The sequence below is a fragment of the Diachasmimorpha longicaudata genome, chromosome 15 (genome assembly GCF_034640455.1).
Source record: "Diachasmimorpha longicaudata isolate KC_UGA_2023 chromosome 15, iyDiaLong2, whole genome shotgun sequence".
NCBI lineage: Eukaryota > Metazoa > Arthropoda > Insecta > Hymenoptera > Braconidae > Diachasmimorpha > Diachasmimorpha longicaudata.
Genome location: NC_087239.1, coordinates 1,116,818 through 1,139,357, shown reverse-complemented (window position 1 = coordinate 1,139,357; position 22,540 = coordinate 1,116,818). Strand labels below are relative to the sequence as shown.

At 34.6% G+C, this 22,540-nt stretch overlaps 1 protein-coding gene across 4 annotated transcripts in view; it reads right to left on the bottom strand.

Annotated features, from left to right (window-relative positions):
• Nucleotides 1–22,540, bottom strand: part of LOC135169770 (A disintegrin and metalloproteinase with thrombospondin motifs like) — a 152,787-nt gene that overhangs the window by 22,844 nt on the left and 107,403 nt on the right. For all 4 annotated transcript variants that reach the window (XM_064135065.1, XM_064135063.1, XM_064135066.1 and 1 more), the window contains 4 exons: nt 16,866–16,929; nt 9,030–9,244; nt 5,447–5,536; nt 1,280–1,481 (listed from right to left, as the gene is read on the bottom strand). In XM_064135065.1, the coding sequence (XP_063991135.1) occupies nt 1,280–1,481; nt 5,447–5,536; nt 9,030–9,244; nt 16,866–16,929 (571 nt within the window). The remainder of the gene's footprint in view (nt 1–1,279; nt 1,482–5,446; nt 5,537–9,029; nt 9,245–16,865; nt 16,930–22,540) is intronic.

Genomic DNA, 22,540 nt, shown 5'->3' with positions numbered 1-22,540 from the left:
AGTCTGTTTAAAGAGTCATCTCAATTATCCAATTTCATAACAATCCGGGAGTGTTTACTAGACTTTCCCACCCGTCACGTGAGACCTCTTCACCGAGTGTGAACCCGTGGTGATCATAAAAGCAAAGGATACAATGTCTAATGAACTATCGAAAAAGAAGGATAAACTTTATTTATCCTTTGTGAATCGTCCGGTACTATTTACAAATTGGGTAAAGCATCCAGGATTAATTGCAGTGGATGATCTAACCCCAAACCTCACCACAACATATGTTCGATATTGATATATATTGAAATGGAATATGTAATATTATAATCTACATATTCATAGAGTTCTATTTCATATTTGTAGGCTTGTAATCTTGGAGTAATTTTTTTTTCGTTTCAAGATGATATTGGAAAAGAGGGAGAGAGATGTTTTTATTTCATATCTAGTAGAATTCATATTAAAAAGTTTTTTCATCAAATCGAAGAATGACTCACGCCCTAATTCTATATATATGCATACAGAGCGTACATTGTGTTCTAATATTAGAAAAATTCAAAAATCTCAATGTTGATAAAAGAACGACTTCTATGATATTTAGAAATCGTGGGCTATTGAAGTAAGAGTTTCAATACGATCTTTCGTAATTTAAAAAAACTAATAATTAAAACGAAAGAATTGTTGAATTTTTAATTACTCTAAAAACGTTTAAAATGTTAATAATAATAGTCCATGGCCTGTTATGTTTGAATTAGAGAAGTTTTTCTTGAAAAAATGTGTGCAATAACAATTACAGCTTTCTTTACCATAGTTATATAATAATATTGTTTCATTCAATATCAACGTTGACGTTATTTGAATAGGATGGGCAGCTAAATTATTCGTGAAAAATTAAAAATTAATTCTAAATTCTTTCAAGAAGATTTTTTGAGCTATAGCACATGAAAGAGCTGTTTCACAAGAAAAGCTCGGAATGAGATGTGTATGAGTAGAATTTAAAGAAAAAATATTTTTATTATTATTTTTCAAAAACTTTGCAATCCAGAAATCTCTGTAGCTCCAAAAATCAGAAAGCGCCGAACAGTTTTGACCTTTTTGAACACCCGCAGAGTGAACAAATCAGGATGACTTTGTTTTTGGCATTAATTATTTGTTTTTAGCTTTGTATAAATGATTTTAAATGCATCAGAAAGCTCATTGGAATAGTTGGCCATTCAAAGCTCGTAGCAGCCTGTTGTGAATTCAATACAAAGTGTGAGCGACATTTATGTTTATAAAAAATAATATTTCTCACCAAAATCGCTATATTCATCCGCCAAGGGCCTTTCAACCCGCTTGAAAACCACATGATGATGCGTCTGACTCAAATCTCTTTTGCTCCTCGTCACATTTGGCAATAAATTTTCATCATGAAGTGCTGCAATACTAGGAACTACCTCGTTGAGGATGCGTTCAGGAAGCGGTCGAATAACGAGCTCCGAACCAATATTCCCCTCCTGACAAAAATCAACAAAAAAAAAACAAATGAAAATTGTAAACGGTCTGTTAATGTCATCGAGCCCATACGTAGGTATATAACCTAAGAAAGAGTGAAAGCGAAAGGTCAGGACACGCGGGTCGTTACTGAACAACGCTTGTACATTGTAAAATTATATAATGGGTCAGTGTAGGATAATTAGCATACACCATTGAATCACTGAATCAACTCCGGACTTCACAACATTGATGTTGGGACGTAACTACTGGAGCGGGTTGGGATTTGTGAAGTTCTGCGGGATCATATGCAGCGAAAATTAATGGTTTTGTAATTATATCGGTAGGAAATGTCAAGCAGTATAAATGTCAGAAGCTTCATTATTTGGGAACTGTTTCACATGTGCTCATCTTCATAATAATAAGTTAATTTCATAATTCATGTTGAGGTATTTAATTTGGAGAACGATTTACTGCAGATATACTCCGAAGTAATGGAGTAAGTTACTTTCAATTCAACGGACAACTTGTATTTGGCGCCTCTTTCTTAAGATCATCGAGTAGTGCCACTTTTCATACAAAATTCAAGTGAACTCTGTTGGCTACGCAACTATTGATTCGGGCGTCTCTGGCCAGCCATTTATTATTTTTTTTGTGCGGATGAAATTAAAAGTCCAAGTCATCAGTGTATAAAAATCCACAAAAGAAAATATCATTTTTCTTCAGAAAGTGAGGGGAAAGAAAACCCTCTAGGCGCTCCTTTAGACAGACAGAGAAGAGTTATTACAGAAACGGCGTAACAGGTCTGAGTGTATATTTCAGCTTAATACGAGGTTTGGAAATGCTTCTCTAATTTACTGACTAAATGAAAAATACGTAAGGAAGATAAGTTGTAAAGTGAACAGCTCAAAATCGCTTTTTGCATTAAAAAAACCCTAGAGTCTGATGAGAGAGCATCTGTTTAACAAAACAGGAGATTCCTTTGCCCTTATTTCTTTAATGAAATGATGAAATGAAATACAGGTTACCACCATTAGGTTCCCTCACGATATGAGTAGGTTGACCTTAACATTTTTCTGATAATTTTTCTAGTCCTGTCATTTTAACATCAATTTAGAAGCCCACATTAAAAGTGCTGTTCAGACCTGGGATGATTTATTGTTGGGGATCTTGAATCTCAACTCTTAAAAATACCTATTCGATGTAAGGACATATTCAGATGATAGTCGACATGTTAGTCCTATTAATCCGATTACGAGTTTCATAAAGTCATATACATGTTGTTTTTAGTCAATCGAAAAATAAATCTGACTTTTACTTTTATACAAGAACTAAGAAATCCACTTTTTACTCATTAAGTTCGGGCCACGGAAAAAATGTGATCGCAAACTGCCCTGTTTAAGCGGTCGACAGTCCGACTGGGCCAAAACAGAACACCATTACCAAACGATTAGATAATTTGTGATGAATTTTCTGTGTCATGGGATAATTAAATTCGATGAAACTATTTTGAATAATAATAAGTCCCAAATAAATATTCTAAGAATAACACTGAAAAACGCGTTTGCGTCTGGAGATTTAAAAATAAAAATGTACTTTTCATAAATTCTGTTTTTATGCCGCGGACTTGAAAAAAATCATATATGTAATTAATTGAGTTTTGAAAAATTTCGGAACAGCTAGAGATCCATTTTGGACGACTTTTGATATATCCATTGCTAGTCGATGCATGGGTAGAATTGTTTGAGTATCGATCGACCAATGATCGTCGAGCAATCGGCGAACAATTGACTATCGACCGCTAATCGACTAATCACCGGCTAGCAAACGACCAGCAGTGAACCAATGATCGACTGTCAACCAACGAACTATCTAGCCAGTGCTCAACCGACGATTGACCGGCCATCGAATTAGTGCACTACTCAATTTCCTATCAAGTTCCCAGCGAATGGTTATCGATCGATCCACCAGAGTACTAGTGAACGAAAAATGACAGATCTCGGAACTGGCTGATCGTAACACCACTAAAAATATAGTTCGCATATACGTGCAACGAAATGTTTTACCTTCTGTGAGCGATAGCCCTCGATTTCCCCAGTCCGCGGCACTTGTGCCGACGTACAGTTTTTCGTGGATCTATGAGTTAACGTGAAAGGTATAATTTCTCAGGATAGTCCTTTTCAATTTTCGTTCTTAAAAAATAACATTTTTTTCTATGATGAAGCGCCTCTTAATGAGAATCGAAAAATAAGAGATTTACTTGCAGTTAAGTCAAGTATGTCACACCAATGATAATAGAATGTCTATTGCCAACGACTTGAGGACATCAAGTGAAGGTGTGCAGCCACGATGATGAGCGGTGCGTGACCGTCGTACATCATTATTACCCAGAAGGCTTCTGCGGTACGCGATAGGCGTGGATCTATCGCAATGAAATTAAAGAGAGGATTGAAAAAAGATGAAGTAGCCATGCGAGGACACCAGCACTTCGTCACCCTCTAATTGTCTTTTACCTTGATAACCCGCGCAAATAACAATTTGTAATAATCACAATTTCCAATGGTAATGGATGTAGTGATTTTATCGAACCATTGTTATTGAATTCCTCATTTACCGGAGAGAAAATTGATTGTAACTGTGCAAATAACTGTTCACGGGGAAAATTATACTTGCATCAAGTATATTGTATCTACTTGATTTAAGTATATGTTGGCAACTTCATTCAATTAGATTCAAATTTTAATGACAATACTAAGAAAAAACTCATTTTTCAGCGGATCTATTATCTACTGCATCTTGAATGTGTTTTCAATGTTCTACAAACGACCGCAAGATGGCTATACCTTGTTTGACTAACAGTCATACGCCCCTGATATTGTTTTGAATGCTCCATTCCACAATAACATCGTTCCTCTTTAGTATGTTTGACGAATCAATGAATTTGGTGGAATAGTTCGTGAAAGTTAGTAATTGAATGAGTAATTGACGGAGCAGAGTTATTTTGGAGAAGCCAAAAGTTAAGGGAATGGACAATGAGAGAACAAATAAAAAATACCATAAGTCTACTGAACTGTTGACATTATCGCATATGGGTAAACTCTTTTAATAATATTTTATTCGAAATGTTTCCCGATTCAGTCACATTCTTATTAAATTATATTAATGTGTGATCGAAAGCCCAGTAACCACAAGCATTTCAAAGAATTTCATATCTGAAAACTAAACATTTCGTACAAAATCTAATGAAAAATTATATGTTAATTCAGTCCTTCCCAGAAAATTCAGAAAAATCGAAGAAATTTAGATAAATATATCCTTAAATGTTTTATTAATGGAAAATTTAAAGAGGTGGTAAAATTCCGATTGGTTTACTACTCAGAAATTGCCGATTCCATAATATTTCTAATGAAAGTTTAGAATACTATTCATAATTTAAAGAAAATTGTTATGACATATCCCTGACATGTAAGGTTTTCGTGGGCAGTAATACTTTTAAATTATATATAATAATTCAAACAATAACTAACACCCCCTTGCCTGCACCCCCAAATTGTGGAATCTATCATTCATTTCAAAGTGAAATCAGTTAAACTCTTCATCAATAACACCAATTCCTTTGGCAATTGGGTTACGACAGTCCAACGAAAAACAAAACAAACCAAATCCCTGGAAGTATTGCATTACAATTTCTGGTCATCTCGCAATACAACACCAGCCATGCGACTGGCCACGATTGTTCTCCACCCTCTAATTGCATTCGTCAGACACAACCGCGCTCGGAGCCTCAGTGTTATCGCTATAATTATAAGAAAGGCTTCCAGCCGTATTGTTGACTGGCTTGGTGCACCTCAATTCATCATGGGCTCAGTTCCGAGTTTTGATGAAACATCCGAGACAGTATAATAACAGTGGATCACAATATGATGTAAGGAGATAAAGGTAAAAATAAGGAGGAAATTATACCGAGGAACACGTGAAAATAACTTACCACGAGGACTTTCCCATTTGCATCTTGGTGCAACAATATGGACGCCATGTTATCCGAGTCCTGGTAGATGTCACCGATGTCAGCACTCCCCTAGAAATTTTTCATGATTTTAATTAATATTTAGCATTGTCGATCAACTGTATCTCCCTCTCACACCCTGAGCAATGTTAAATGTTCTAAACTATACCCAAAGAAAAATTGGTTCTGGTGGATTTGCTACTAGTTTGGCTCGTATGACTGTGATTTCATTGGACTGGGGCTTCATTTGGATGTCAGACTTTGTGAGAGTCAACAAAGAGATCGTTTTCCAATAATAGGTCTCGAGTCATCTTCTACTCGATTGTTTCATATTAATTGCTCGCTTCATACAAGTAACTTTGATATATGGTGTATGAAAATTATAAATCCGTCATATGTTATGAAATAGTAAATTCAACGCAGATTCCGCTGTCCATTTCCAATTTCTTCGCTTAAGTGAAAAAATGTTGCAATTCTGCCGAGTGTGACTTGATTCAAAATCATGTGAAGTCTTTCTGAATAACGAATTCATCAGTTGTATAAATTTGTAAGTTTTGTGCTAAATACTAAAACAATAATAACGAATGTCATAAGATTTGTATCAAGTAGATCGAGCCTTCGTACAGTCGCCAAATTTCCTTGACCCGGGTCGCACTCGATATGAATCGAGTCGTTGTATCGATTGCTCACTTTGAAGTGGGAATACATTCCTAGCTTTGACAGTGGTGCAAAATCAATCGATTTCGTACCTTATCCATTCCAACTCTTATCAAGTCGGGGTCGTAGACGTGAATCATCAATCTTTTGTTTGGTGCAGGAAAGTGAAGGGTTAGACGCGATAGGTCGAAATATCATAGTTCAAATGGCACTTTACCACTAATTTGATCAAAATCAGTTGGTCTATCGATTAGTCTAAAAAATGTCCAATAAATAAATAATTGGTTGAAAAACGAATGATTTTCCAAACCATGAATGTATCAACTGTACATGTATAAAAATTGAATAATATGTATATTTTATATGAAATATAATCAACTAACAATGACAATGACAATGAGACAAGAAGAAATACTTTAATGGAACTGGTATTAGGCGGTCCAATTACATTCATGGCATTCATACATGGCCATATGCACATAACGAAAAAACACTGAAATTGAGAATGAGCACAAAAAACCAAAAGACAAAGGAGCTGTTGACCACATCTATTCAGCAGAAGAAATTTGTCATGTGTTAGTTGTCTTCTTTGAATCTAAAGGTTTTTTTTTTCATCTTTCCTTCCTACCATAGCAATTAGTAACAAATCTTCTGATAAATACAAGACTATTGAATAGAAAACAAATGGACAAGTGGGAATATCTCGACATGAGTATTTAAAAAATGGAATACAAGGACAAATATGAAATATTCATATATCGTAACATTCTAACTAATTGTGATAAAAAACTGAAATAACCAAGCCAGACAAGCGATTTCGCAAAAAAATAGAAAAATTTCTATGAAATCTAATCTAATGAACCTAATTGTCCATAGCAGGATTATTAAATTCCGACGCGATAAGATTGATGCTAGCGTGATAATTTTTTCTTAATTCGGAATCGGATCATCCAATCGTGCGATATTTGCAAAAAACTCTTTGGTAATTATTACTTTAGAGTTATTGACCCAGTTCCGAATGAATGCACACGCGTGCACACATAGGCACACATCTACATGCGGACATCAGCCTACGTGTGGTCCTATTCAAGCAAAGCTAAAGTTAAATTCAAAAATAAAACGTTTAAAAAGAGTTGCGTTTTCAATGTTCCCACTGCGGAATGAAAAATTGTATTGACCAACAAATAAATTTCGAGATAGTGAGATGAAGTTTCAACCCCATTACATTAAGAAAACATAATAACTCTGCCAATCAAATGTTTTTATGTATGTGTTAAATGTTTATGTCATGTTAAATTTTAAGTGAATTTCTGAATGAGAATTTTGGGTATTTGGTTGGCCGAAATAAAAATAATTGAGGAAATTACATTTTCATTTCGGTGCACTGTACGTCTCAGCAAAGCAACTACATCAAAACAAAAATAACAGCAATGCTCTAAGAACTCAATGCAAGGGTACTCATATTGTTATTTCATCAGAAAACCAGTATCATATCGAATATTTTGAAAATATGGAATATGAAAGCCGATTGTTTCCGGAACCATCAGCCTGATTTCACCAAGTAAAAATATCGAAAATCATTTGTATAAAACTTAAAATCATTATGAGCTCCTGCTCCACGCTACTGCAAAAGTTCTTCAGACATTTCCATTATAATCGAAAGGGTCAATTAAAAAAATTCAAGTTTTTGAAATATTCCAAAATCTTTTTATTATAAGCTTCAAGGAATCAGCAAAAAATTGGTATGGGCAGTAATAAGCGGAAAAGTTTATATTTTAATGAATACAAATTGGATAATCAACCTCGAGTTATTTGGGAAAAAAACAATGAATCAAAAAAAACCGGTTTTCAGCTGAGTTGTCTGAAGAAATTGGGAAAAAATTGAAAAATAGCATTTCAATTGCTCCGTTCGTTGACAAACGTAGCCATTAATTTTAAAGCGGGTGGAAATAAGCAACTGATTACTTTGACGCAACATCTCATACTACTTTACACATAAACACTGTTGACGATTATCGATTCACCTTGGAAATAAATAATTTCTTGGGAAGATGCCAAAATAGTAATGAACTTAAAAAAGTGGCAAAGTAAAATTTAGCGAGTTCATGAAACGATTCGATCTACAAAAGAAATTCCTCATTTCAACAAAATACTAGTGTATGCATTATTATTCATTTCAGCAAGAATCAACCACAAATAGGGACAATAAGTCCATGGACAGAACTACTTGATTTAAGCTTTTTCCCGTGTCTCAAATGTCATCGACGGATAGGTTTTAAAACAGAGATTAGATCACGAACATTTGAACTTTTACGCTAAATAATATTTTTCAGACCTTCATTTCGTTAAAATTGATGTCTGAAACTAATTTCCACAATTTGATTATCACGTTCATTATGGGTTTCACGTCAACTTTGAGGTAATTAATTAAACTTATGGTAATTATCCATTAACTCATACATTAATTCATGTCTGTCCCAGAACTCATCCCTCTATGATATCTACTTGAAGCAGTGAATTATCGATTTACAAGGAAACTATTATAATTGAACCCTCAGTAAAGACATGTAATTCTCCTGACAGCATTGGCAGTAATTCTAGATGTATCCCGATAAATTTTCATAATTAATCTCTATCACTATTGATGCCTTTTGAATTAATGCGATGCATAGAATTATGTTGTTATGTTTCACTATTTTTCCATTTAGTTCCTCCATTCGTTTAGAATATTATAGCCATTATTATGTGCATGAAATGAAGTTTCGAGTCAATTAGCTTCTCCGTTGTATAATTCAAAGACAAATAGATTGTTCCTGCGAATAAATTTGTACTATGTACACGTGAACGGTTTCATGAATTTAGGAATGTTTGTCTTTCTTATTGCGCATTTGCTTTGATTCACAATTACCTCTGGTACTTCTTCATATTCGAGGCCATCGGGACTGGATGCATTTCTGGATACTGTCCACATGGATACATGCTTTCCAGGCTTGAGAAGACCTTTCGTTGACTTCAGTGATAAATTATAATTCTCTCCAAACGCCCTGAGGTGAACTTCCGGGCTAGCTTCCGGGCTTCGCTTGTGTGGCGTGTGGAGAACTGAAACCACCTCATATGCAGGCACTGAATAACAAATAAAGATTATTTTATAAACAGTTGCACTATCATGTCAATCATATGTATCAATTTGTGAGAAATTGCATTTCGCATTTTGTTTTCGCGTGGTAGCTTTGTAATCATTGAAAATTAAATTTCCGAATTATTGAGTCAGAGTTTTTAAATTTATTCCGCAAATTGTGTATAACGACATTTCCTATATTTTATATAGATACAGATGTTGATGATGGGCTCTATTCATCATGGCCGCTATTAATGTGGAAGTTTTCATGGAGTTCGTTAGTATTAGTATTTTCGGAGATATCGTTTTTTGACCTCTCGCAAAAATGCTCTGAAAAAATTCCCTCATACGGAGAAAAACATTCACTAAAAATCAGGTATCTCTCTCGTAATTCAGGAGTCAACTGCGGTTGTTGGAAATTTTGGGGAACCATCACTGAATTTTTCCTGAAAGTTGCGTAATTGCACGAGGCCTTGCCATGGTAGAAGTGGGCCGTGCCTGGGTACGGCAAATGACATGTATACCTCATCAGGTTCAAGGAAGACTGCAGCATGGCATGCCGTATAAGAAATCGCCAGTTATGCCGGATCAGGTCGTGCTCAAGTCGAGCTATGGCCTACCGGAATACGATGGACCTGAGGCATACCTGATCCCGCTCAGCTCGGTAGGATAATAATAATTATTATTGTACAATCACGGCCCTCAGTGCATCTTCTCTTTACAAAATCCACTTGTCTCAACATTCCCCCCTTTCACACTCATATCGTAATATACTGTTTTTCGTCTTTCCCTCACAATTAGTGAACATAATGATCTCTTAGTATAGTGTCAATTAAAGCCTATAATATTAATGAGCGGAAATTTTTTCATGATTTGATTTATTGATATGGACGTTCTGGGAAATGAATTCTGTAAGAAATAAATAATAAATTATAGTTAACTCATGAGCCATGTCCTTCAATTTGCGTCACACTACAATATTTTATCTACCAAAGGTGATTATATTTCGGATGTCGTTGGTACGGACTTGCAGTGTCGAAATGGAATTGCAGAAAAAAAAACTTAAAAAAGTTATCTATCACTCACCGCTCAGTGACCATCCATTTTTTTTCAAACTGATAATTAAAATTCAAAAACGGCATCCGGTCAAAGTCTAAACTAATTACGGTCAAATATATTGTATAACAGATTAACCATAGGAGGTCATGAAATCTCAGTTCCACTTGGTTCATAGTTTAGATTCTAAATTGGGAGTCAAGTTCTTGTGTTATTAAAAGACCATCATGTGTCATTCACGATTTCTTCAGTATTTTAGACATGAACTTGAAACACGTGAAATTTATTATGATTATCATCAGAAAAATAATGAGCAACTTTTGATGAAAGTCATTGATGGAATTTTTCTTCGCCGTTTGCACTATCAAAGCCCTTTGATTGCTAAAGATTTTGAAGATTTCACAACGCCACCATATTTATTTTTCATCAAAAGAATAAATTCTGTAATCAACTACAGAGGTCCAGACACGAATCTGATATTATTTGATTTGTCACTGTGACGTGGGAGAAAATGCCGATAATTCTTAGCTATTTGTCACCGATTGCTACCGTCACCCAGGTAAGAATATCAAAGTTTGACAATGATAACACGAGTCCTAGTTCGATGAGGGTGAATACCTCAAAGCTGCTTTTAACTTGGCTGTATCGATGCGTTAATTTTTTAATCTCTAGATCGCGAATATATAAACGACACAACTACCCCCTTCACTAGTCCGGAACCAGAATACCTTGATAAAATCAACATGCATAAGATTACGGGCAAATCAACCTTAGTAACATCATATAAGTCGCATATACCCTTCCCTTTTCCATTCTTATCCGCGTTTTTCGATTGATATTAGACCGTTAATACGTTCATAACTATCAGCTGTACCTCCTGTTTTGGTGATTGGGGTTATTTTCTCACTTCATAATTATGAAAACAACCCTTTCAGGTTATCCTTTTTGGAATTCCTTTTCCAGGACCACTACAAGGTCGACCCCAGCGCCTCTGTCGACCGCCTCTACCTCAACGGGGAGTGTTTTGAAGCTAATTCTCAGTCATACCACCGATCAGGACAGAGTTCCCGAGATGACCAAGTCCCTGCCCCAAACCCCATCTCCGACAACTGGGGTTGGTTGGTCCAATGGTCCCATTCATACTCTCACTCTTCGATGAGGTCGCCATGCCCTATCACCCCGTAAACAGGTACACCATTCAGCCACATGCACTGTCTACAAAATCCGGCAAACGTGAGATTATTTTCGATGATTTTTTATATTTCATAGCTGACAGGCTTACGTGGCGTCTTTCGTAAATTACACAATAATGTTGCCGATTGGGTGAGAGAACATGCGTGTCTTCTGTCACATTTTGAGGTTGTTTCAAGCGGGAAATGTTTAAAGTTCAAACTTCATCGGGACTTTAATAATCGATTTTTAGAGATGCGTGAGGTGCCTTTTTTCATAGATAATTGGGATATCTGATATTTTTGTAAACATTAAAATTAGAAAATATCGAAAAATTGGTTTGGCTACTTTGAAAAAATACGCAAAATCAAAAAAAAAACTTACGTTTTTATTAAAAAAACTGCGCCAAGTTGATGTTTTCGTTGCTTTGAAAATCAATTATTTAGCTAAAAATGGTTTTTAATAAATCAACATAACGAGATAAATCCCAAGTCTGGAAAGCATAGGGAGACAAAGAAAATCATTAAATGTAGGACCAATTTACTTGGCGCGATTCATGGGAGAAAGGAGGCAAATTTTCGGAGCTATTGAGATGAAACTGTTGAGTTGATATGAGACGCTTATAATAATACGAAGAAACCGCCCGAAGTTTGATGCTCCAAACCACCAATTTTCTTATTTTTTCCTACGCTTGTCAAGACTTGATGTTTGTCCTTCCATTTGTTGATTTTTTAAAAATATATATTAGGGAAATAATTGGTCGTCAGAGCAACAAAAAGGATGACTTGGATATAAAGGATCATAGGTGAAGATTTAGACTGCAGATATAGACGTGTAATTGCTGATATAGTTCAAATGAATAAATATATTCGAAACCTCCTGATAAATAAATATCCTATTCGTAACGATTTAGATCTTACTATGATTTGTACTGAGTGGCTGAATACAAATGGGATAACAATCACTTATGAGACACTATTATTGAACAGTGCGGTAATTTTTAATGATTATTTTTCCCATCCAAATCTTGGCCAATAGGATTGCACCATTCGACGTTATTTTGTATAGTCAACACGGTATTTCAGCGGAAATTCTTGGAAATTTCACTGGAAATTTTGCATGTTGATATATATAAAAAAAAACAAATGTTGAAGTAACCCTCAATTGTATCTGACAGATTAAATGGCAATTCGTTGAAAATTATGTCTCATGGTGCAATTCTATCGGCCAAGATTTGGATGGAAAAAATAATCACATATAATACCACAAGTGCTTCAAAATTATCGAATATTTCCCGATAGATTCGTTGCAAACAAATGAAGGAGTCAAGTTTTTCAGGCTAAAAAATCACGAGTGCGAAGCACGAGTGATTTTTCCTGAAAAACTTGACGACTTCATTTGTATGCAGGGAACCTAGAGGGAAATATTCTATAATTTTGAAGCTCGAGTGGTATTCAGGGGATTATTTTTCCTATCCAAATTTCGGCCAAGAGAATTGTGCCATGACATGAAAAGAGGTTTATTTGGTTAAGTGTCGTTTGTTTACCAAAATATTCAAAAAATTATCGCATGTAATACCACAAGAGCTCCGAAATTATCAGATATTTCCCGATAGGTTCGTTGCAAACAAATGAACGTGTCAAGTTTTCCAGTTTAAAAATCACGAGCGCGAAGCGCGAGTGATTTTTCTGGAAAACTTGACGAGCTTATTTGTTTGCAGGGAACCTTGAGGGAAATATCAGATAATTTCGAAGTTCGAGTGGTATTCGGGGGATTATTTTTTGCATCCAAATCTTGGCCGATAGAATTGCACCATGAGACATAATTTTCAACGAATTGCCATTTAATCTGTCAGATACAATTGAGGGTTACTTCAACATTTGTTTTTTTTTATATATATCAACATGCAAAATTTCCAGTGAAATTTCCAAGAATATCCGCTGAAATACCGTGTTGACTATACAAAATAACGTCGAATGGTGCAATCCTATTGGCCAAGATTTGGATGGGAAAAATAATCGCTGATATTCGAGGTAGGCTATACAAAATATCACCAAATGGTGCAATTCTATTGGCTGAAATTTGGATGGGAAAAATAATCCCCCGAATACCACTCGAACTTCGAAATTATCTGATATTTCCCTCAAGGTTCCCTACAAACAAATAAGCTTGTCAAGTTTTCCAGAAAAATCACTCGCGCTTCGCGCTCGTGATTTTTAGACTGGAAAACTTGACACGTTCATTTGTTTGCAACGAACCTATCGGGAAATATCCGATAATTTCGGAGCTCTTGTGGTATTATATGCGAAAATTTCTCTTCTTGTAACGAAGGTGTCGTATAGTCTACTAATCAAATTTGTGCCAAAAGCATTGAATTTCACGATCCATTAACCTCATACTATTAAACCAATAAACTCATAACAGTCAGTGACATATTCTTGGATATTACAACCATTTTACTATGTCCTTTCGAAATTTGCTCTTTCTATAATAAAATATTCACATAAAACTGCATACTGATTCCTGTCTTAAGTAAAAAATATTTTCATTCCTCAAAAAATGAAAGATATTGCAGACTACCATCGTGGATTATCGCTTTCAACAGCCTTGATATGCTCTTAATAAATCGAATATTCATCTTCGAAACCTTTAGAAAACAGTATTTGCACAATTTTTCCATTATTGACAGAAGGAAGTACTCCAAGGGTCATACAACTCGAGTGAGTGGCAATACTAATAAATAATTCATAAACCACCGGTTATTCATGTCAGCATGAATTTATAGATTCCTGAATGCTCTTTTCGTGAGAAATACTCAAAAATGAACATGAAATGATGGAAATGAGAATCAATGTTATAAATAAATCGATGTAATAATTAATTCGTATCGATGCGGTCATCGAAACCGCCTCGAACTTCGAAAAATTACCTGCATAATTTATATCAATATAATTCTATTCATTTTTTATGAAAATTTAATGGTAACGGAGAAGAGCACTATAACTATCGGCAGTTCTCCCACGAGTGAGATGTTTTTTTAAACTAAAAAAAAGCTATATTTTTAGATAATCTGTTTGCCTGACTGGAATACAAAAGACCATTCTCATTGATCATCATTGATATTCGCGGTGCGAAAAGCGGAAAAAATTTGTCGGTCAGACTAGTATGCATATGTGATGGGTTAATTGAGGTGTTTATCCGGAGGGGATTATCCTGTCCGAAACTGAGAAGTGGAAGAATCTGATGAATAATCATTCCCAATCCTTTGAAATATATCCACTGAAAGGATTGTTTTGTAAACTATCGGCGGTGGATCAATTGAGATATCTTGACCATAATCATATGAATGATTTGGCGGGATTTACTGAAATGATATGATAGCCCCGTTATTTAGTAATGAAGATGATTAGATGCGCACTGATAGCAATTTTTTTATGGAATAAATGGAGAAAATTTTTCGTAAAAAGTTCCAGTGTGGATAGGCGTAAAAATAACAATTCGCGATTTTTAAGTCACATTTTTTTTAATCTGAAAGATTGTAAATCAATAGAAATAAGGATTTCATCATTTGTTCCTGATGTCAATGTCTTTTACATTTTTTGAGTGTAATATCGCTGCATTATACTGAAAAATGATAGATCCAGTATTGAGAGAAGTTGATTATTAAATATGATAAGTTAAGAAAAATATCTTGCTCATAAACACCAGGAATCTATAAACTTTAGCTCTCAATGCTTCAATTTAAGATATCAAAACAGATTTTAATTGCTGTTGGAACGTTTCAAAATTGGGAATAAATACTATGAAAAAATATTCGAGTATTTTGGCCAATTTTTGCTCCACTTCGATTTGCTACTTCTTTAGTTTTTAATTAACTTCCATTTGATAGCAAGTTTTGTCGCATTTTACAGCGTTTTCTTTTATCAAATTTTTGATTCAGTTACAGGTTTTAAAGTGAATCGGAATATTGAGTCATTAAAATTGTAAAAAAATTGCGAAAAAAGAACGGTTTATCATTGAACAAACCTTGACAAAATCAGTAGCAGATTGCAATGTTTGCAAATGATAAGCATTCTCTATAACTAATACATTAACAATCAATTCCTTACCATAACAATTATTCGTTGAGGGAGTTACTACATCTTTTGCTGCTCAGAATCTTAGTAAAAATCCATTTTATGACAAGAAATCAAGAGTCCAAAATTTGAAACTATTTTAATTATTCATGTTCATATAGTGGCAGTATGGTTGGTGCTTGACTAGTATGCTACTTGCGGGTTCATTGCCTTCGACAAAAAGACGACTGTACCTGGGTTGGTTTTCCCCTAAGGAGGAGTTTTCCTTAGTCCTTCGGTGGTACCAAGGATTGGAGGGCGGAATGGAAATAAATCGTAAAATTACAAAGGGGTATACAAGAAAAAGGAGCATATTTTGATAGAACTTGACACTCGTGACTACCCCCCGTCACACCTGTATCCAAACTATCCTGTTTGTCAGTGTTGTTACGATCAGCGGGGGCCAAACTGTGCCATTTTTCGTTTACTGATAAACAAAAGTCTTTTCGTTTGCAATTTATTGGAGTTAATATTTCAAATTGTTCATCAAAAATTAATTTCTGGTTGGATTGAATAGGCCTTTAAACGATTTATATTTCTTTTATTCTCGAATTTCCACTTGAAATCAAAAAATCCTTTCATGAGTGGAAATTCTCAAAAGTTGGCATTGTGTGTAGGTTCTGTTTTCTTGAGGATAGACTGTGACACAAATACATTGTTAATTTTTATAAATAATGAATATTGAAAAAACATCTGTCTAAAACATAGTTTGAAGGATAAATATTTGAATATTCTGGATTTGCAGAAATTGTTCTTACACTATTTAATTAACAAACGTGATAAGTGATTTTTTAATCCATAACGTGACGATAACGTTGTGCTCGCCCTTGAATCGTCAATATTCATCCCTTCATTAATTTTACGTCAATATGTGGCTGTTTTTCTATAAACAAAGGCCATGAGTGACTCTCGCCTCAATTATATATTTTTCTGATTGATTATCGACTAACAAATCCATCAAGGCCCAAGAGATCTGTGCATTTATTTTTTACGTCTTATCTTTATAATTTTGATTTCAGTGCATAAAAAAGGTTTTCACCGCTCAAGTATCAAAAAGAATCTCATTATTGGCCTTATTTCAGGGCTAATAAAGGGACGAGGCTAGATAAATATCGGATATACTTTCCCCGAATTCCTTTCCATTCTCGTATATATGATTGAGAACGTCATCATTGCTTTCAATCAGTCAATAATGAATGAACGAAATGATGCTAATCATACATTTATTTTATATCCACTCTCTACCTTCCTTTCATCACAAGTAATAATTTCTTTCTCAACTCACCGTCATGATGAGACGACGTCTGGAACACCGATAGCACCTCTTGCGGTGTCATGTGTTCGTGGATCTGAAAGAAAAAAAATATTCACTCCTCTTTTCCAAAACCTTCGATAATGATTAATTTAAAGTCGACCCTCAATGAGAAGAGAAAATGTCTCCGTCGAAGATTGATACTCTCGACAGAAGAAATTTTATTTTGGAATTTAGAATTTTTCCAGTGGAGGCAGTTTCAGGTCTGCAGAGTTCAGTTGCAACTAATACAATTAAACTAAAAGATCTAATTATTGTACTGAGCAGGACCTCCATAAAGATCATTACCGTTGATTATTTTCCAAATTGTCCGAAATTGAGATTCTCTTAGGTGAGATAATTTAGATGAATTCCAAATGTTAACAACCGTTATTGAATTATTATTCAAGATAATTTGTTAAATAATAATCTTTTAGTTCAACACAATTCTCATGTCCGGAATTGCACTTAATTCACCTGGGGATAACTGGTCTAAAGATAAACGTTTCAAAAGACCTATTTCACTAAGAAAAAAAATTGTCTTTGTCAGATTTCCATCGACTTCAGAGAAATATTTATTTTTCCATATATCTCCAGTCAAATCATCACTTGGCGATTCTGAGTAAGTTTCAATTATATTAATTAAATTGTTCTAGAACATGATCATGTAAGTTATAACCTTTACTGAACTCTTTAAATAATGATGAACATGAGAACATTCATCGAAATTCGTTCCTCTCGAAAATCGAAAATTTAGAAAAATGAAAAATCATTGACGGATTTCATTTAAGGTTTCGTCCAATATAGTCATCCTCAAGAGCAATAAGATTGTCATCAGTGAAACTCAATTGAGCTTCTCTGGAACTAAATCCATGCAATAAATATAATTTTGAAAAAATGACCATTTGAAGTAAATCAATATTTGGCAAAAATATGTTTCTCAGCGCTTCTCCTGCTAATGTATATTCACCACGTGATATCAGAAATTATATGTTCATAACAATTTTTTCCTCTGTACCTCTAAATTTTGCAACCACATCTCTTGGAAATTGTTTTCAAGCCCCAAAAAATTTTTGAATAAAATAAAATTTTGTCTGAATGCCAAACGAGAATTGAGATGTTTAAACCCCCTTTTCTCTGAATCAAGCAAATTGTTATGTTATTCATATTTTTTAGATGCTTGAAAAATTGTCAATAACAGCTGTGTGAAATTCAGACATTTGAATTGGCTGTGTCACGCGCGATACAACGAGCCGTTTGAGATATTGAAAAGATCTATCCCCGATGGAGCTAACACGCTTTCACCGTGAGTTTGACTCTCGCATCTTCTTTGCATCGGCTGGAGGAAAAGGTCGACGAGACAGAATCACGCGCTTAATGTATTTAGGCTTGTTTGTGTCTGTAGGAGACGTTTTAACCGAGAGTGAAAGGATGCGCTCCGGACATGTACGATCGACACTACCGCGCATATCGCCCCGATACAAAGGCTGAAGAGCAATCCAGTAGAAAAACTGGACGAGTTCTACGACGATTTTATCGCTTTCAGTGGAACCAGTGCTGCTTCTTTTTTTTAAACTATGAGTTTATCCACGCTGATGGGTTTTTCCGCCACCATTATGCTTGTTAATGAGTTTTTTTGGTAGCGACTTCTGGTAACGTAATTTTATTTATTTATCAGACTGGCTAATGCATTAACGCACCCGTAAAAAAATCAGCTGAAATTTGTTGTACGTTTCTTCGAATCTCTTTTTTTTCTAAACAAATTTCAAGGATTTTCTTCAGGAGAATAGCAGAAATCTATAAAAACATCAATCACAGCTATAACTTTGAAATCTGTGGAAACAGTGAATATTTATTGAATTATTTGGACAAAATTATTGAAGGCGCCAAAAATTTGAGATATATTTTTTTGAATTCAAAATCCCTTTAAAGTGTTAGAAAACTTCAAATCCCCAACTTAACAGTAAATGTTGACTTTCACAGGATAATTTATGATGATTCACGTGGTAGTTCTTTATGTTATATCTATTTATGAGAACCAAAACATTCTGTGGTCGAGAGAATCCCTCATTGAAACTAAGAGATGAATAAATCTCTTACAGCGAACTTTTCGTGGCCATAACTTGGCTAATACCAATTTGCCACAAATACCACTTCAGTTCTGAAAAGTTCATATTCTAAAAAAAATAGCTACATAACATGCAGAAACTCTCGGGTCGAAATCTAAAAAAATCGTCCCAATCTCGTTGGTCACTTCAATTTTAAACTAAAAAATCGTTACGATTTACCAAGTGGTCACAAAAATTGTGATTGATGGTGTTGGGTTTATAATTAACGGTTGTGTATTGAACAGCCTTGTTTGACTCAAGTTGACTCGCCATTCATTAACTATTAAAGAACATTTATCTGGTCTTGGTCCATGTCACCATCCATTAACAGTTAACGATTCAGCTCTGGCATAAAGGAATTATTATATCAATAAATGGAATATAAAGGAGATTATTATGATATGAGCGCGAATAGAAGATGTAAGTCTACAAAAATTTTTAACCCAAACCAAAAGTTGAAATTCGGCAACATTCGCCCAGAAACAATTTATTGTTCAGGTGGAGCTGGAATCGATTTGGGTGGATTTTTTATTCGTGTTAGATAGTCCAAGGGTGCCTCCATTAATTTGAATTTCAGACTTGGTGAGAGTCAGGAATGGGATCGTTGCGCGAAAATACGTCTCAAATCGTCATCTATGCGATTCAAGTCGGATTAAACGGATTAATTCACGTGGGAAACTCGTTCTGGTTTAGCCAGTATGTCGCCTTAAATCAACTCGCACTACAACTTAATCACGTTTTTCTCGACTTGATGCATATCAATAATAGGCCCCCGTCAATTGACATCATACTTGATGTTATAATAATTGTAATTCTTTCCTATTACGTCAGCTAATGAACTCAAGCCAGAACTTGCAGTCAAGTCGCAAAATTAAGTCACATATGTAACTAACTTTATATTAAATAGTGTGAATCAAGTCGCAAAATCTACTTGAAACATGTCACACTCAACGTGAATCCAGTCACTGTCATTGACTGCGGTGTAGGATCAATCGACTCCATAGATCAACGAAGAGGAATATTCATGAAAAATCACTCACCAACTGGAAAATTTTAGGTGACAAAATGGTAATTATGCACAAATGATTGAGGTAAAAGGGCCCGAATTTTTGGGGAAAATTCCGTAAAGTTTCCTACGACCACATTTTGCTCCGGAATTATGGATAACACGTAATTGTTATTGAATACTTGTCTCCATGTATCCAGCCTATACCAAATCGCCTCGGGATCATTCACTGGAATCATCAATTCTTTTATTGTGCCATTTTTTTAGTGTAAAATCCATAGAAACTACACACCATAAAAGCCAGGTAGAAGAAGTACTTCTAATTACAATATGTTACCTTCAAAGTTTGCGGTTAAGAAATAGATTCATTATGATTTTATAGAATACGCTATTTTTTTAATCGAAGTTATCTTGAGGTATCCGATAGTATTGACCTTCTTGGACTATCGGAAGTCAAGCACTACGTCATAGGTGCCAAGTTTCCAGATAATGGTTAGTGATCCCAAACTTTCCTTTCCGCTATATTTTGCAACGAATAAGTGCTGTAACTGTCTGGAAGAGAAGAAGAGGCTGACCTCTATCCTACATTGAGAGTGAAAGGACTCTAATTCATTATGGGACAGCAGTCTGATCCCTTCATTTTCGGATATTCGGGAATCATTAAATTGGCGTGTTCGGGTGCTATTGATTGGTCGAATTACAGAGTACCATACATCGAAGATACTGTATCCATCCACATTTATCAATCCACTAGAGTGGCAGGAGTGAAAAAATTTTGCAAATTAGACAATCAATTTCGCCATATTTTCACTGAACTTTACATTTGATTCAGTTCATTCTATTGGAATACTCAGTCGAAAATGTTTTAGGTAAAGAATGAAGAGAATTTTGTTTTTCTATATGACTTATTCTGTTTATTATTTACCTATAGTTTGTTCTTTAATTCTTACGAAGTACAAAACATACTTTTATATTTAATTCATGAAAAGGATAAAATAGATTTTTGAACCATTTTCCTTTTACTGATGGCAAATACCTTTCAAAATTCTTGAACAGTCGTAAACTCTACACTTTTCAAAAGTATTTTCTTCACTTACCAGAAGTAATCTTTTTTTGGATTAATATAGCATTAAAGTCCCAAACATAAACGTCAGAAATTGTCATGAAACCTAGTTTTATACTATAGAATTTGATGATTATTTTGAAAAAACATTTGAATTTGGATGTACATTGTAGTACAAGCATAAAAAATTTTCAAATTTCGAATGGATTCTCCACTACACAAGACTAAGAAGTACACCAAGTTGAGAATTGATATTCTTTGAACTTACACATATAAAAACAAGTAATTTGATAGTTAAATTAATGATTTCACACTGGCCTGATCACTTTCCACAATTTCAACATTAATTTAATTTTCTCGATTGACCTAAATTTTTCATGAGTATCTCTGACTGCCATCAAAATGATGAAATTTTCAATGACAATATTTTAAAAATACTTGTCAGACAATTTAATTGTCTAACCCCAGTCTGATACATATTTGTTACTGTCAGAAAGTCTTTATATGTCCACGTGACTTTTTTTATAATTTGGTACTTAATCAAGTCTCTCTGATCGAATTCTATTCTTGATAAATATCTTAGGATAAGGTAGAGATGGCGTAATTTGAAACCATAATGCTCCGAATGATTTAGCGATATCCGTGTCCCTTTCACACCTTGACGCAGACCATTCCACAAATTTAAAGATTTTCAAGTCCTCAAGGTGTTTTTTTTATTATTCAGCTCAGATCATAAATTTATACGAAAGTTAATACAATCAATTTCGAATAGTTCTTGATTAAAGAACTACAGTGGGCACAAGTCTTTCTGAAAAACCCCATATTCTTCATTAAATACTATGTTCTCGAACGAACCTTCAGCTGACAACATACATAACGTGATAAATATTAGTATGTTATGCAGGGCCTCTACTATGGCAGATAGTAAACTCAACTATGATAACATAGTAATTATTACTACGTTCATGGAATCTTTTACCATTGAAGAACTTACCACGCACCATTGTAATGTTTCATGATAACTATTTTGAACATAGTACCACTATGGCCAAATTGCAACATAGTGATATTTACTATTTTATTTTCCCCGTGTACACTGATAAAAGGGACCAGTGGCACCAAACGTGCCCATTTAACTATCACTTCGATTCGTTAATAGTTAACTGATCACTGTAGCAATTAAGAAAACTCCTTTGATGGAACTGAATTTTTCCACCTTTTCTATTAATGTACAGTTATAGAAACTTTGGCACAAAGGTTGATGGGTCAGTGAGTACTGAATAAAAACTCATGTTTACTTATGCCTGCGTTTTATAAACGGACAATTTATGCCAAAGAGTTCGGCGAAACCATTGGCAATGATCAACAAAATACCAAGTATAGTGCTAATATAAAACGAGTCTTTCTGGTCTTTTACCAATGGTAATACATTGTCGGAAGTATCAAACTGCTTGTCGTGAATGTGATAGTGCAACTTTCGAGCGTACCCAAT